General features: G+C 41.5%; 1 protein-coding gene across 2 annotated transcripts in view; it reads right to left on the bottom strand.

The window, feature by feature from the left end:
• The window catches only part of LOC126253306 (receptor-type tyrosine-protein phosphatase N2), a 449,946-nt gene that overhangs the window by 45,118 nt on the left and 389,150 nt on the right, over positions 1-15,678 (bottom strand). For both annotated transcript variants that reach the window (XM_049954535.1, XM_049954536.1), the window contains one exon: positions 1,626-1,783. In XM_049954535.1, the coding sequence (XP_049810492.1) occupies positions 1,626-1,783 (158 nt within the window). The remainder of the gene's footprint in view (positions 1-1,625; positions 1,784-15,678) is intronic.

The following is a 15,678-nucleotide window of genomic DNA, read 5'->3' as shown; positions in this document are numbered from 1 at the left end:
TAATTATTCAAATCACAAGAGTTCACTATATCAAAAATTCTTGGCAAACTTTTGAATTCCCATGGGCATTAAAACTTCACTCCTAGAAAGTAGTATCTAATACTTTGTCATCTTATAATTATACAGATTTTAGTTGAGTACATTCTGCCTTTTATGTTATTATATAAAATGTAATAATTCTGTCTTTTACCAATTTGTAATGTCTGTACTACCTGCATCTATGAAAAGGTGTAATGTTACTTTCAAAGTCTGAGTCAGTCATGTTTGGACAGTTAAAGTGCGCAATTAATATGTATCACTCAGTCAGTGTTTGGCAATTAAGATGAGTGGTTACTTTGTCAGTGAGTAGCGGACGAGTTTTCAGTTAAGTTACTATGTCAGTTAGTTAGCATCCTGTAAAGTATATGTTCGCCTTTGCCACAGGTGAACTTTGTGAAACTTCTGCTTATTGATGTAGCTTACTGATCTGTGTTAAAATATTGATGCTCCTGTATTTTACAAAGTTAATGATTGAAATGGAACTTAGCATTAATAGATATGAATAAATTGAAAAAAATAATTTCTGTACTGTTGTGTACATTACTAACAGCTGTTAAGCCCAAGGATCACAGGATGACAATTAAATAGAAAATTGAGAAATTTATTAAGTACATACCAGTTCAGTAACAGTCTGCAATGTCTCAGGAATATGAGCAGTCACAACATGTAACTGACAACAACTCTTGGAAAAAAAGTTTAGAAAACGACATTATACGAAAGACTGACTAAAAGGCCTACTACAGTTATGTTTCCTCCAGGCTTCCATCATCGCAGATACTGATGAATAGATATCTTCATAAGATCTGCCATTCTTGTCCCTTTCCTCTTTGCACCCCATACACCTCACCACATGTATAGGGCGTCCCTCCTAATGGTCAACAGGTGCATTTTCTCTTGTATTTTGGCGGATATTTGCAATTTTGTTTTCCAATGTCTTGCTGGAGTCAGCCCAAACAAATACTGCTTATTACATCTTTGACACAATGCCCACTGTCAACAAAAAGCATCAGGTTGTTTCCAATTACAAACAAAATGATTTTTAAAGTGGTATTTTATGTGCCCATTCAATAGGGCAGTACCAAATTAGACTAGTGCAATATTCATTTCATTGATATATATTAATAAGGACAGTAAAACAAGAAGAATAACCAGGACTCAAGCAGTGACAGCATTGCTCTGGCCTGTGCTGACTGCTAGTGCCATGTAGCAGCATTGCGCAGTCATTTATGGAGTACTGGATATTCTTCATGTTTTACTGTTCCTGTTAATACAAATCGATAAAACAAACATACTAGACTAATTTAGGACCGCTCTATGAAATAGGCAGGCAAAAATCAGCTTTAAAAATCATCTGTTTGTAACAGGAAACAAATTGACGCCTTTATCAACACTGGGAATCGCATGAAAGATATAATGAGCAGTATTTGCTTTGGCTGAGTCCAGTTATACACTGAAAAAACAAAATTGCAAATATCTCCCAAAACACCAGAGAAAATGCACCTGACAAATCTTATATGTACAAACAAATAATTAAGGATGTCTCTTGCAGCCAGTATAAGTCAATATTATAACACTTAGTGACTGACCAGGAAGAGGTACTGGAGCGTGAGGAAGGGCTCTGGTTGCTGTTCTCAGAGTCTCGGGACAGTGACGCAACACGCTGTGGTTCAGGGCGGCTGCCTTCTGCAGTACCGACTCCTGGCTGCTGTGGTGTCTTCGCAGCCATTCGTGCACGGCACAGCTCCTGCAAACATCATTCATAAACTTTTGTACAGTGAGACAACACATTCATTCAGGTTCAGAGGCAATTTGATTCAGAAATTATTGTAAATGTGATTATGGCAACAAGATGGGAACTATCAGAGATTGATTGTGCAACCATATCTGTAGTGAGGCACATGAATCATAATATTTTGAAAATGGTTCAGAATTTCAATATTTTTTTGAGTATTCTTGACTTTATCATACGTGAAGGGCAAGTTTGGTCCAACTATGCTTCTGAAAAGTTGAACAGGCATGAAAAATATTCTTCTGACATCCATCCTACATGATGCACAAGACCCCAACACCAGTAAAATCATTCTTTCCTTGATGTTTATATGATTTTTACTGGCTATCATACAAATGTGTCATGAGAATAATTCTGCAAAATGTTGTTAGTATCATCAGTGAAAAACACTAACTCCCATATAGCCATAGTTCCATCATAGTGTTACAGACTCTACAACAAATGGACCTTTATCTGCACTGGTGTCAGCAGGATACACACTGATGCATATCTGACATACAGACCAACTGCTCTGAGCTTCCATTACAAAGTTAATTTGGATACTGGAGCTCTTGAGGTAGAGGTAGCTATAGCAGACAATTGTCTTATTGACAACACTATCTGTCTCTGAGGCTACAGCCTAAACCTACCCTGACAATAAATAATTAATTAAAAATAAATAATGATTACTGTCTGTCTGTGGTGACTCTAGAAATAATGAAATGATCGAGAAGTTGAGACCTGATTGTCTCTCGCTGTATGCAATGTTCAAATAACTTATTGGAATACAGCTGGGTGACATCATCGACAACCACTGATATTTTGACAGCTGCACATCCTGTCATTTTTGCGGTTTTGTCTCGAAAATGACAGGGTCTGCACACACTGGAATTTCAGAAGTTGCTGCTGACGTCACCTCGCTGCATTTCTTAAGGTTATTTGAAGATTGAGAAGTTGACCAAGCTCATCAACCATTTTGGATTTACAGAGGCCTCAGACATGCAGTGACTTCAGTTAACTGAGGTAAGGACCTCTCTTTTCATATCTATGAATCAACGTACATCGTTACAACCTGTTGCTGTTACAGTCATTAAACACAAAACAAAAGCAGTGGCACATTTAATTGTGGGCACATCAGGCGCACATCTAGGACTGGGGTGGGGAGTGAGGGGCTGGATGAGGGGGAAGGGGAGCACACAAACCCAGAAATTACACTTTCTTTTTTAGAGATAAAGGTACTTCAAAATAACTGTTTGTGATGAAGTAGTTAAAAAGCCTAAAAAGCAGAAAGGAAGAAAATATAAGTAAATACTTTTACATTCGGCATTCAAATAAATTTTAATTGCTTTTGTTCAAATATTTGATTTGACTTCTATCATACTAAATCAATTTCAATAGTTCTCAAGAAGAAGGAAGGAAGATGTTAAAATATTATGTAAAAACATAGTATTGCACAGAAAGTTATGGTTGAGAATAACAAATTATTTACAAATGATATGAATATAACAGAGGGAAACATTCCACGTGGAAAAAATATATCTAAAAAGAAAGATGATGAGACTTACCAAACAAAAGCGCTGGCAGGTTGATAGACACACAAACAAACACAAATATACACACAAAATTCAAGCTTTCGCAACAAACTGTTGCCTCATCAGGAAAGAGGGAAGGAGAGGGAAAGACGAAAGGAAAAAAGGGGGAAAAAAGGACAGGTATACACTCGCACACACACACATATCCATCCACACATACAGACACAAGCAGACATATTTAAAGACAAAGAGTTGTCTTCCATGGCTAGTGTCATTTTGGATAGATGATTTTTTTGTATTGGGCCACATCATTTTAAGTACTAAAATGACTAAATTTCTGACATTGTAATCAACTTGCTCTGCTCCTCTGCAGAGTGGTTCACTGCCCTGAAGAGGACAGAAGTAAGTCAGTTGAAGCACTGGCAGTTTAGTTGTTTAAGTGTTACAAAGACATGACTGAATGCCAAAAGTTATTTTATCCAGTATGAGTATTATCCTGGATAGTATAAATGTAGTCAAAATGTTAACTTTGCAATAAATTCCTCACCTAAACAGGTTCAGATTTTACCCAAAACCTTTCTTCACAAGGAATAAATGTGTCTTCAAAAGTACCTACAGTGTTTTATATACAGAAAAATGATACATGCCAGTGGACAGAGCATCTCCCAAGTTTTGATCACAATACTCACCACAGCATTGTTGCTGAGTAGATATAGAGGGCTGGAACGCCAGAGCATGATGTATAATGGAATGATGCATGTGTATTGTTTCCTTCAATTTGTTAAATGTGAGTTACTTTTGATGGCTCACATACCAGGTGAAAGATCCAACAGACAAAACAATTCACAGGTGGAATAACATGGTCCGTGAGACTGGATGCTTATATTGTGTGAAGAAAACAGTCTGGCCAGGACTGTCAGTGGAAAAGATGGAACATTTGTGATAATTATTTTTCAGGAGCCTAATGGAATCAATGATAAATGCAAGCAGAGAACTACAGATACCACAGTCAACCATCTGGCACATTCTAGGCAAACATATGCATCTGAAAACATACCAGTTGCAGTTATTAAACGCACTGATTACTTGGGACAATGAGCTCGATTCTGCAATGACTTGCAGTTGCTACTAGATGAAAATGGTTTTTCACAGAGGTTGGTTATCACCAGCGACAAAGCCCCATTTCATGTTTATAGAAAGGTGAGTTGTCATAATGTTTGTGTTTGGAGCACAGAACATCCATAAGAATTCATGAAACACATTTGCATTCACTTACAGTTAACATCTCTTGTGTCATGTCCTCTTCAAAAGTTTGTGGCCTATTTTTCTTAGTTGATAAAACTGTGACTCATTTCATCTATCTGATCATTCTGCACCAATGGCTTGTCAGATACATCTTTATGGTAAATTGTACAATATTCTTTAATTTTGTCCATTTGTGCACAGCTTTTCCAGCCTCAGAGGTGAATCTCTGCTCAGATAATCTGAACTCTCTTTCTTGTTGCACATACTACGAGGGGAGTCTAATGAAAACCTTAATTGTTTTTGTAATCTTTTTCAACATAGTCTCCCGGTCATTCAACACATTTCCTCCAGCAAGACGGCAGTGAATAGATTTCTCTGAAAAAAAAAAAAACAACCTTTAATCATGTGTGCAGTCACTCAAGCACTGCCTGCTGCACCTCCTCATCAAAACGAAATTTATTTACTCCCATCACCTCTTTCAACAGTCCACACTCACCTCTTTGAACAGTCCACACATCACTCAGTGCAAGGTCTGGTGAGTATGGTAAATGTGGCAGAATATTGAAGTGCAGGTGATCAGTGGTTGCAAGTGTTACAGGGACACTATGACACCGAGCATTGTCATGCTGCAAAATGACACCTGTAGTCATAAGTCCACATCACTGTGATCTTATTGCAGGCTAAAGATGATTTTTTAACACATTGGAATATGATACACTGGTGATGGTGTTTCCCCTAGTCATGCTGTATTCCAAGACAACACCTCGTTCATCTCAAAAGAGAGGCAGCAAAACATTCCCTGCTGATGGTTGCATCCAGAACTTCTTGGGTTTTGGTGATGATGAATGGTGCTTACTCTCTTTGTTTTTGGTTGGTGATAATGTATCCAGGTTTCATATTCTGTAATGATTCTCAAGAAGAAGCCATCACCTTCTGCTTCAAAGCATGGCAAAAGTTCTTCACATATGTTAACATGTCACTCTGTCAGTTCTGGAGTGAGCTGCCTTGACATCCATCTTGCAGGGACTTTGTGAAACTTAAGCACTTCATGAATAGTGTGATGTGCTGAGCCATGACTGATGTTCAGATTTGCAGCTATTTCATTCACCGTTATGTAGAACTTCCCTATCTCAATAACTTCGACTGCTGCAGTAGACCCTGGTGTCACAATGTGGTGTGTCTGAGTCAGGTGCTGAGCATCTGTCATATAATTCACACCATTTCCAAACTTTCTACTCCACTCATACAGTTGCTGCTGTGATATACATGCATCACCATACTGGACCTTGGATGGATTTCAACAGGTTTTGTATCTTCACCACCCAGAAAACATATGACACAATCCTTTTCTTCCTTGGTTTGTGTTACATGTTGGACAGCCATTTTGAACTGGTATTGTAGCTGCATTTCGCTTGTCTGTAGTATGCTGCCACCTATAGGGCATTCCTTACATCATGACATCAGTACTGCTAACTTACAGAACAATGGCCAAAATGTTGATTTTTAATTACACTTTTAAGGTTTACACTTTACTCTTTTCTGCACCTTTCACCCAATCATTTTTGTTTCCTATTCTATAGCTGGCAAACTGAAATCCCCCCTTACACCATGACATAATTATTAAATTTACAGGTTTCTTTCTCCACACTTACTCTGAAATGTTCTGCCACAATGATTTCTGCGACAAAAGGTCTATAAAAGTACCTGATTACCCTGTTTGATCCACCTTTAACAATTACCTTTACCCAAATTATTTTGCATTCAGAATCTGTATGAACATGATTAGAGGCTATTGTATAATTTACACTATAAACAGGACCCTACCACTAATGTCCAGCCTGTCTTCGTGATATACATCCCAACCCAAATTAAGAATTTTGTTGCTAGTCACATACTGTTTCTGTCACCTTTCAGTTCCTAGCAATGTGGAGCATTGTCATAATGCTCACTGAAACAGTGAGACTAATTCTGAGACGTTTCCATGAATGCTCAGGCATTTAACTAGCAATATAATAAAATTTCCTTTCTCCAATCTGCAATGATCAATACTACCCTCCACAACTAATGGGGCTGATGTTCTACCTTCTTCGAAATCACTACCTATTTTTTGTATTATGTCTATGAAATAGCTTTTATATCCTAAAAATCCCACATGTGAAATGTGCACACTTCACATTCTCTGCTAACCTTGATAGTGGCTACTTGTTTGTAGTGCACATCTGATTTATTAAAAAAGGCCCTACTGTTGCCCATCTGATAGCAGAGATTGAGACATCTGCATCCAAGATCATCACACAATCATCTGAGCCCTTGGTTTAAGCCTCCCACTTGCTCCAAACCAGAGGATCATTATTGGTTCTAGGAATGGTGCTGCAAAACTGCTTCCACCATGTGTGAGCCTATTTGTCTTCCCCAAAGTAGTCAGCCACATGTAGGAACTGAGGATGGCCTCTGATCGTAGATGACAGGCCAATGTCAAAGCTTACAAAGACCAGCAGATTCAACTTCTGCACTTGTCTGGATCTTACAGGGCTATTGACACCAGTTTTAACAGACAAGGGTGCCATGCTGGCTCTAATGTATTTTCGGCAATGACCAACACCTCAAATATATTTTTAAAGTGTAAGGGGACTTCTAGTACCCAGTTTCACCTCATGACTTGTGAGCCCACCACTGTGCACTCCATCGTTCCTAATTATTATAAATAATTTTGGAGACAATCTGAGCAACCCTTTTTGACTGTTTGTAGGTGATGCTGTTGTTTACTGTCTAGAAAAGTCCCCAGAAGATCAAAACCATTTGAAAAATGATTTAGCCAAGCTATCTATATGCTATGCTGTAAAAAGTGCCAACTGACTCCAAACAAACAAGAGTGTGAGATCATCCACATGAATACTAAAAGTAATCTGTTAAATTTTGGTTTCACAATAAATCACACAAATTTAAAGATTGCTGATTCAACTAAACACCAAGGGATTACAGTTATGAACAATTTAAATTGGAAATACCACATAAAAATGTTGTGAGGAAGGTGAACCAAAGACTGCTTTGTACTGGCAGATCATTTTAAGATGCAAAAAATCTACTGAAGACATGGCTTATATTATGCCTGTGCATTGTCTTCTGGAGTACTGTTGCACTGTATGGGATTCTTTCCAGGTAGGATTGATGGAGGAGATTAAAAATGTACAGATATTATCATGAAATAGGGGAGAGTGTGTCATGGATATGATATGCAAACTGGGGTGGCTAGTATTTAAACAAAGATCTTTTCATGACGTTTCAGTCACCAACTTTCTCTTCCAAAGGTGAAAATATTTTGTTGACTTGAATGTACATAGGGAGAAATGACCACCATAAAAAATAAGACAAATCAAAGCTCGCTCAGAAAGATTTATGTGTTCATTTTTCCTGCTTGCTGTTCAAGAGTGGAATAGCTGAGAAATATTATAAAAATGGTTCTTGAGCCTCCTGCCAAGCATTTGAGTGTGAATTGCAGAGCAGTCATGTAGATGTAGATATAGATGTTACCCATTCACCATCAAGATAGTGTCACCAGCCAAGTCAGATGTTCTGGAGGGCACTATGACATCAAGGCGTACCGGAGGGCACTATGACATCAAGGATTGAGTCCAGGCTAAGGTAGAGACACCAGAGGTGTCACAGCTTATGTAACAAGTGTCTCAACACCACTGCAGGCCAGGGCAGCACTTTTGACTATTTCCTATATACTACTAATCCAAGCAATTTCTAGGTACAATATAAGAATCACTGTTATGCTGCACGTGGATACCAATATGTCACACAGTTATCTCATGTGGCGCTAACAGTCACACGTTATATGAATACTTGCAAATAATAATAATAATAATAATAATAATAATAATAATAAGCAGCACACAACACAGATAAATATACAGTTACTGTTCACTCCTTCACAGATGACTAACTAAACAGGGTATGCAAAACTACATGCAGCTGCTACTGATGGCTGGTTGTCTGTCAGGACTGGATTACTGCTGCATTGTCAACAAAAAGAAATAATGGACAGCAAACTTCAAACTTCATAAACAATGTGTGAACCTTCTCTACATAAAGTATTGTTTGACAAAGATGCCAGTTGCAATAACACAAGCTTGGATACATCCTACTTTGGAAACATTACTTAGGTTTAGGGTTTTGTTTGGAAACTTATGAGTAACTGTCTTTCTGCTGTATGAGCAAGGTGACAAAATGGGTTACGGACAATTCATCTCATTTTAAAATATGCTACATCACATGAAACTAGAATTATAAATTATGAACTTATGTTGTATAACAAAATGAACTTGACAGATTATAGGATCCTGTGCATTTATGCTCAACTATTATTTGAAAACTTTACACTTACTATTATGCTAACAGTAGTTAAAAAACACTAGCCTGACGCAGTACTGCTGAATGGGAATTACAGCCCAAGATACCAAAAGTAATGCAAGATGGATGCTAATGTGCAAATCCTTATCTGAAGTGGGACACACATGGAGAAGAAAAACAAATTATATACAAATCATATTAAACTTTTATTGGAGATAAAGTATTAATACTACATGATATTTTTTAATCTAATCCTCATATGCATAAAGTAGAGAGTATGTCCATTACCTTCTCCTAAAACACTGGATCGATTTCAACAAACACACACATACTGCTCGCTATACAAGGGTCATCAGGAGTGGAGATAACAGCAAGTAAGGGTTTTTCTAGCCCTGTCATGTATGCTGCCCTGCACAACATGCTTGTTATGTGGGTAGTATTGACATGCCTTGCAGGGGCTAAATGTGCAGATGGGTACAGCTGAGCAGAGAGATGGAGGAGTGGAGAGATGGTGGAGAGAGGGGAGGAGAAAGTTGACAGAGAAAGGGGGAAGAGAAGACGGACAAACAGAGAGAGTGTGGAGGAGGATGAGCTGGACAGAGGGAGGGGGACGAGAAGATGAACAAAGAAAGGGGCAAGGAGACAGTGAACAGAGAGTGGGATTGGTTGAGATTTACAGAGAGAGAGGGAGAGGAAGCAGAGCTGGTCAGAAAGGGGGGGGGGGAGGAGGTGGACAGTGAGAGGGGGAGATGCAGAGTCAGATGAAAAGTGTAGAGGAATACTAGGCAGTTGGAAAAGGAAGGGGGAGGGGGGAGGCGGATGTGGACAGAAAAGAGCAGAGAAGATTATAAACAGAGGGAAAGGAGGAAGATATGGTTGGAGGGAAGGGGCAGAGGAGATAGTCAGAGAAGGGTGGGGGAGGAGGACATGGAGAGACAGACAGACTGGGCAGGAGGAAATGGACATAGATGGGAGGATGGAGTGAACAGAGAGATGGGGTAGGAAGAGATGGACAGAAAGAGGAGTGAGAAGAAGATGTGTGAAATGAAAAAATGAAATAATCATGTGGCATTGATGGCTGGGAGGCCCCATCCATGGAAGTTCAACTGCCGAGTTGCAAGCCTTTGTTCAGGTGGCGCCGCAATGGGTGACTTGCATGCCGGTTATGATGAAATGATGATGAGGACAACACAAAACCAAGTCAACAAGTGGAGAAATTCTCCGACCTGGCTGGGAATTGAACTTGGGCCCACTGTATGGTAGGCTAACACGTTACCACTCAGCTTAACAGGTGTATGATGTATGCATTGTGTGAGTCGAACCTACAAGCAAGTGAAGCCACTGGAAAAAAGCTAGATAAAAATAAAATCTGTTTAACATTTACTCTTATTTTATTATTATTATAATATTTGAGTGGTTTCTAATTGTTTTGTATACCCAGGGTTCCAAACAATAAAATTATGCCAGTAAAAATAAGACTGTACTTGAGATGGATGGAAAGGAAATTAATGGGATCTATTCACAGGAACCATCTGTGCATTCATTTCAAGTAATTTAGAGAATCTCTGCACGAAACTGCAATTTGTGACAAATGCAGTGCAACTATGAGTTTAGTCCACATCTGTCCTGCTTCAAGATCTTGGAGGATCAAAATCATGTTTTGTGGCATTATAAGCTTACTCGACAAAATATTAGTTCCTGTTTAAAAAGTGCATTGGTTCCTTAGAGGTACTGTAGATGGTGTAGAAACTGGTGGTCATGTGGCCCTTCACTGCTGATAAGTCATAGCAGGAGTATGGTGTTTATGTTCCAGTCAGTTGCATCAAATCAGCACAGTAAGCTGGTTTAATGGAGACATGACTGAATGGCGGAAAGGAGCTATTGGATTTGGATGTGTCCACAACCACATTATGAATGCAGCTGCCTTGTTTGCTGGTGTTAATTGTGGATTGTCCATCTACAAGAAATTATGTATAACTCACAGCCATGTAACAGAGGCCGGGAAAGATATCAGAAGTGATACCATGTTGTGTCAGGTTGACATGAACAACATTGCAAAGAAAACTGCATGCACTGGGCATTTAGAGTTGCAAAACTCACAAAAGACCAATGCCCCCAGATGCACATAAAGCTGCACATTTCAATTAAGCTTTTGTTTGTAGCTGATTGGAAGCATGTAGTGTAATTTGATAGGTTGTGATTTTGCCCCTTTCTAAATGACACAAGCTGTCAAGAACACCAGTGACCCAGCAAATTGTTTACCCTGTGGTGTGCAGACAGGTAGTAGTTTTGTGATGTTTTAGGAATGTCTTTTGTACCATGATCTGAGCCCACACTTTCAGATTAATGTGAATATGAACCAGGAAGTTAATTTTGAATTCTCAGTGACCAAGTGTTGTCCTTCCTCGCACACCTTCACAATGAATATGCTATGGACACTCTCACCTTCCAACATACCAACAACCATGTTCACAGAGCTGCTTTGATGTACACTCAGGCACCCTACTGCACCTTGTCTGGCTAGCTAAATCACTATATTGTAATCCCACAGATAATGTCTAGGACTGTCTGGAACAGGTTGGTTGGTTTAAAAGAGAGGGGAGAAGGGACCAAACTGGTAGGTCATAAGTCCCTTGTTCCGAATAAAACAATGCCACAAGGTTGAGAAGGAAACAAACAAAACTTACAACACAAAACAAAAGAAAGGAAAAACCACAAGAATGACGGAAAGGCAACAAACACTTAAATGGACAAAAGGGGACAATAAAACCACAGAGATGCAAGAAACAGGGAGAAGAAATTAAAATAAGAAAGCAGGTTACCATGGCTGGCTGACCATAAGAATATAAAGAAGCCAGCCAGCCACTCTTGCACATTACAACCTCCACCCTGAAAGCTCTAGGGTGGAGGACACACAGGGACAAAGGACATGGGCTAAAATTTAGATCAAATGATAAAACCCACCCTCATAAATAAAACATAAAACTAAATCACCAATGAGGTGTTGTCAGATAAAATTAGCGGCAGTGAGTCCGGTAATTGAAGATTTCGTTGCAGGGCAGTCAAACTGGGACAGTGCACCGAATATGTGCCACTGTCAACCGGGTGCCACATTGACAATGAGGCAGGTCTTCATGGCGCAGGAGGTAGCCTTGGGTCACCCGAGCGTGGCCAATGTGGAGCCGGCAGAGAACCACAGAGACCATGCGAGAGGCTTGCATGGAGGACTGTCACACATTCATAGTCTCCTTAATGGCACACAGTTTGTTGTGCATACTGAGATTAGTCCATTCCGCCTCCCAAAGCTGAAAAACCTTGCAGCATAATAATGATCACGGTTTCTGTTTAGCCTGTTTTGCCAGCCTGTCGGCAAGTTCATTTCTCGTGGTTCCGACATGGCCTGGGGTCCACACAAACACCACAGAACACAGGACCATTCCAGGGCACATAGGAACTCCTGGATGGTTGCTACCAAAGGATGGAAAGGGTAGTATTGGTCAATAGCTTGTAGGCTGCTCAAGGAGTCAGTAACAAGAGAAATGACTCGGCAGGGCATGGGCACATGTGCTCAAGAGCACGGTGCACGAGATATGGCCACCAGCTCTTCAGTGAAAACACTGCAGCCATCTGTCAAGGAGTGCTGTTCAATATGTCCTCCATGTGACCATCAGCCACTGAGCCATCGGTGTAAACCACTTCATGGCCCTGGAACATGTCAAGGATCGAGAGGAAGTGACAGCGGAGAGCCACAGAGTTAATGGAGTTCTTAGGGCCATTTGAAAGGTGAAGGCGAATCTTCAGCCTAAGTTTACACCATGGAGGTGTACGTGAATGGATCTCAAGGAGAGGACGCCAGTTCAGAGAGAAGGGACAAGACGCGAACTGCAATTGTGAGCCCTGACCTGGGATGCTGATGTGTGAGATGATGGGTGGGAAAAGGAAACAGTAATTCAAATGCACAGGAGAACTAAAAATGTGTGCAACATAACTGGCGAGCAGTTGTGCACATCGGATCTGCGATGGAGGGACTCCAGCCTCCACCAGGACACTGTGCACTGGACTCATTCTAAAAGCTCCCATTGCTAGGCGAACACTGCAGAGGTGCAATGGGTTGAGTAAATGCGCTGAGGGCACCGCCGAACGGTAAACCAAACTCCTATAGTCAAGGTGGGATTGAACAAGGGCTCTGTAGAGCTGCAGCAGTGTAGAGCAATCTGCACCCCAGTTGGTGTTGCTCAGGCAGTGGAGGGCATTGAGGTGCTGCCAGCACTTCCACTTAAGCTGACAAAGGTGAGGTAACCAAGTCAATCGGGCATCAAAAACCAGTCCTAAGAATCGATATGTCTCCACTAAGGTGAGTTGATCGTCATTAAGGTAAAGTTCTGGTTCCGGATGAATGGTACGACGCCAGCAGAAGTGCATGACACACAACTTTGCGGCTGAAAATTGTAAGCCGTGGGCTAGAGTCCATGACTACGCCTTATGAATGGCTCCCTGTAAGCAACACCAGTACTGGAGGAGCAATAAAAAATGCAGAAGTCATCAGCATACAGAGAAGGTAAGACCGACAGCCCTACAGCTGCTGCTAGGCCGTTAATAGCCACTAAAAATAGAGACACACTCAATACAGAGCCCTGTGGAACGTCATTCTACTGAGTATGGGGGGAACTATGGAAGGCACCAACCTGGACATGGAAAGTATGGAGCGACAGGAAGTTTTGGATAAAAATCGGGAGCTGGCCACGGAAACCCCCGTCATACAATGTGGCAAGGATATGATGTCGCCAGGTCATGTTGTATGCTTTACGTAAGTCAAAAAAGACGGCAACCAGTTGTTGGCATCTGAAAAAGGCTGTCTGGATGGCAGACTCGAGGGACACAAGATTATCAGTGGTAGAGCGACCCTGGTGGAAGCCGCCCTGACATAGAGCCAGTAGGCCACGTGACTCCAGTACCGAACCAAACCACCGACACATCTATGTTCTAGTAGCTTACAATGAACGTTGGTGAGGCTGATGGGCTGATAGCTATCCACATCAAGTGGGTTCTTACCGGGTTTGATCACCGGAATGATGGTGTTCTCCCACCATTGCGATGGAAAGTTGCCATCGCACCAGATCTGGTTGAAGATGACGAGGAGATGTCGCTTGTAGTCAGATGAGAGACGTTTAATGATCTGACTGTGGATAAGATCTGGCCCAGGAGTTGTGTCGGGGCAATGTGCAAGGGCGCTAAGGAGCTCCCACTCTGTGAATGGGTGGTTATAGGGTTCACTGTGGCGTGTAGTGGATGAGAGGACTTTCTTTTCCATCCACCTTTTGAAGGTGCGAAAAGCTGGGGGCTAATTCTACGATGCAGAGGCTCGAGCATAGTGCTCAGCAAAGTACTCAGCAACCACGTTTGCATTGGTACATAACACGCGATTCATGTTAACTCCAGGGGCACCTGTTGGGGTCTGGTACCCAGAAAGATGTCTGATTTTTGTCCAGACTTGGGAATGTGATGTATGGCAACAAGTTCCTCTCCCAACACTCCTGTTTCCATTGTTTTATAAACTGGTGAACACGGGCACAGTGCCACTTAAAGGCTATTAGGTGCTCTAGGGAAGGGTGCCACTTATGTCACAGTAGAGCTCACCAATGCTCTTTAATTGCCTTAGTGACTTCCAGCAACCACCGATGGACTGTCTTTTGCCAGGGGCACCCTACAGAACAAGGGATCACATTTTCCACTGCAGAAATGATCGTTATAGTGACCTGCTCAATGACAACATCGATGGCACCATGTGGGGGAGATTCGAGTAACAGCAGAGGTGAAGGCTACCCAGTCTGCATTGTTTAAAGCTCATATGAGTAGGCATCCATGGGCATGACATAGAGGTAGTGACAGGAAGATGGGTAAATGCTCACTACCACACAGGTCATCATGAGTTCTCCAGTCGATAGATGGGAGAAGGCCAGGACTGCAGACCGAGAGATCAATGGCCGAATATTTGCCATATGCCACACTGGAATGTGTAGGGGCACCTGTGTTTAACAGCCAGAGATCGAGGTGGGACCGCAAATTTTCGACATCTCTACCTCACCTCAGCCAGTAAGCACAGTGCCACCCAACAAGGGGTTCTGGGCATTAAAATCTCCCAAAAGTAGGAAAGCTTTAGCGAGTTGATCAATCAGTGCAGCCAATATGTTCAGGGGTACTGCACCATCTGGAGGGAGATATACGTTGCAGACAGTATTTCCTGTGTCGTCCGCATCCTGCTTCAAAAGGAGTTTGAAGGGGCACAGGTTCACTACATACTGAGTTCAGGATATACAGTTGATGTGGCTCAGCCACGTGGTGGAAAAAACCGCTGCAATTCCACTGGAGGATGACTTGATCGTGAGACTGGGAAGGCTTAAAACACTCAATGAGGCAGTCTACACCTCAGGGTCACCTGCTGCCACCAGATGAGTACCTCTGCGATCAACATTCATTGTGCCTGAGGGCCCAAAGCGATCTAGGTTCTCAGCGGACACCATAATTGCCACTTCATCCTCAGACACAGAGCTTGTAGGTAGCGGTGGTGTGGGTGCCACCACAGTACCTTGGTTCTTGGGGGCCTTTTTCTTTTTTGGTTTTTCTCGTTGCTCCTTAGGTTTGTCCAGCTGGGAGGGCTTCACTTATTGAATCTCAGGGACTGAGGAGGACCGTGAAGACCAGCTACTTGGCGGGTGTCAGCTTTACCACTAGTAGGGA

Source organism: Schistocerca nitens, chromosome 4, assembly GCF_023898315.1.
Source record: "Schistocerca nitens isolate TAMUIC-IGC-003100 chromosome 4, iqSchNite1.1, whole genome shotgun sequence".
Lineage (NCBI taxonomy): Eukaryota > Metazoa > Arthropoda > Insecta > Orthoptera > Acrididae > Schistocerca > Schistocerca nitens.
The sequence above is the reverse complement of the archived record's forward strand: the minus strand, read 5'-3'. Positions and strand labels throughout refer to the sequence as shown.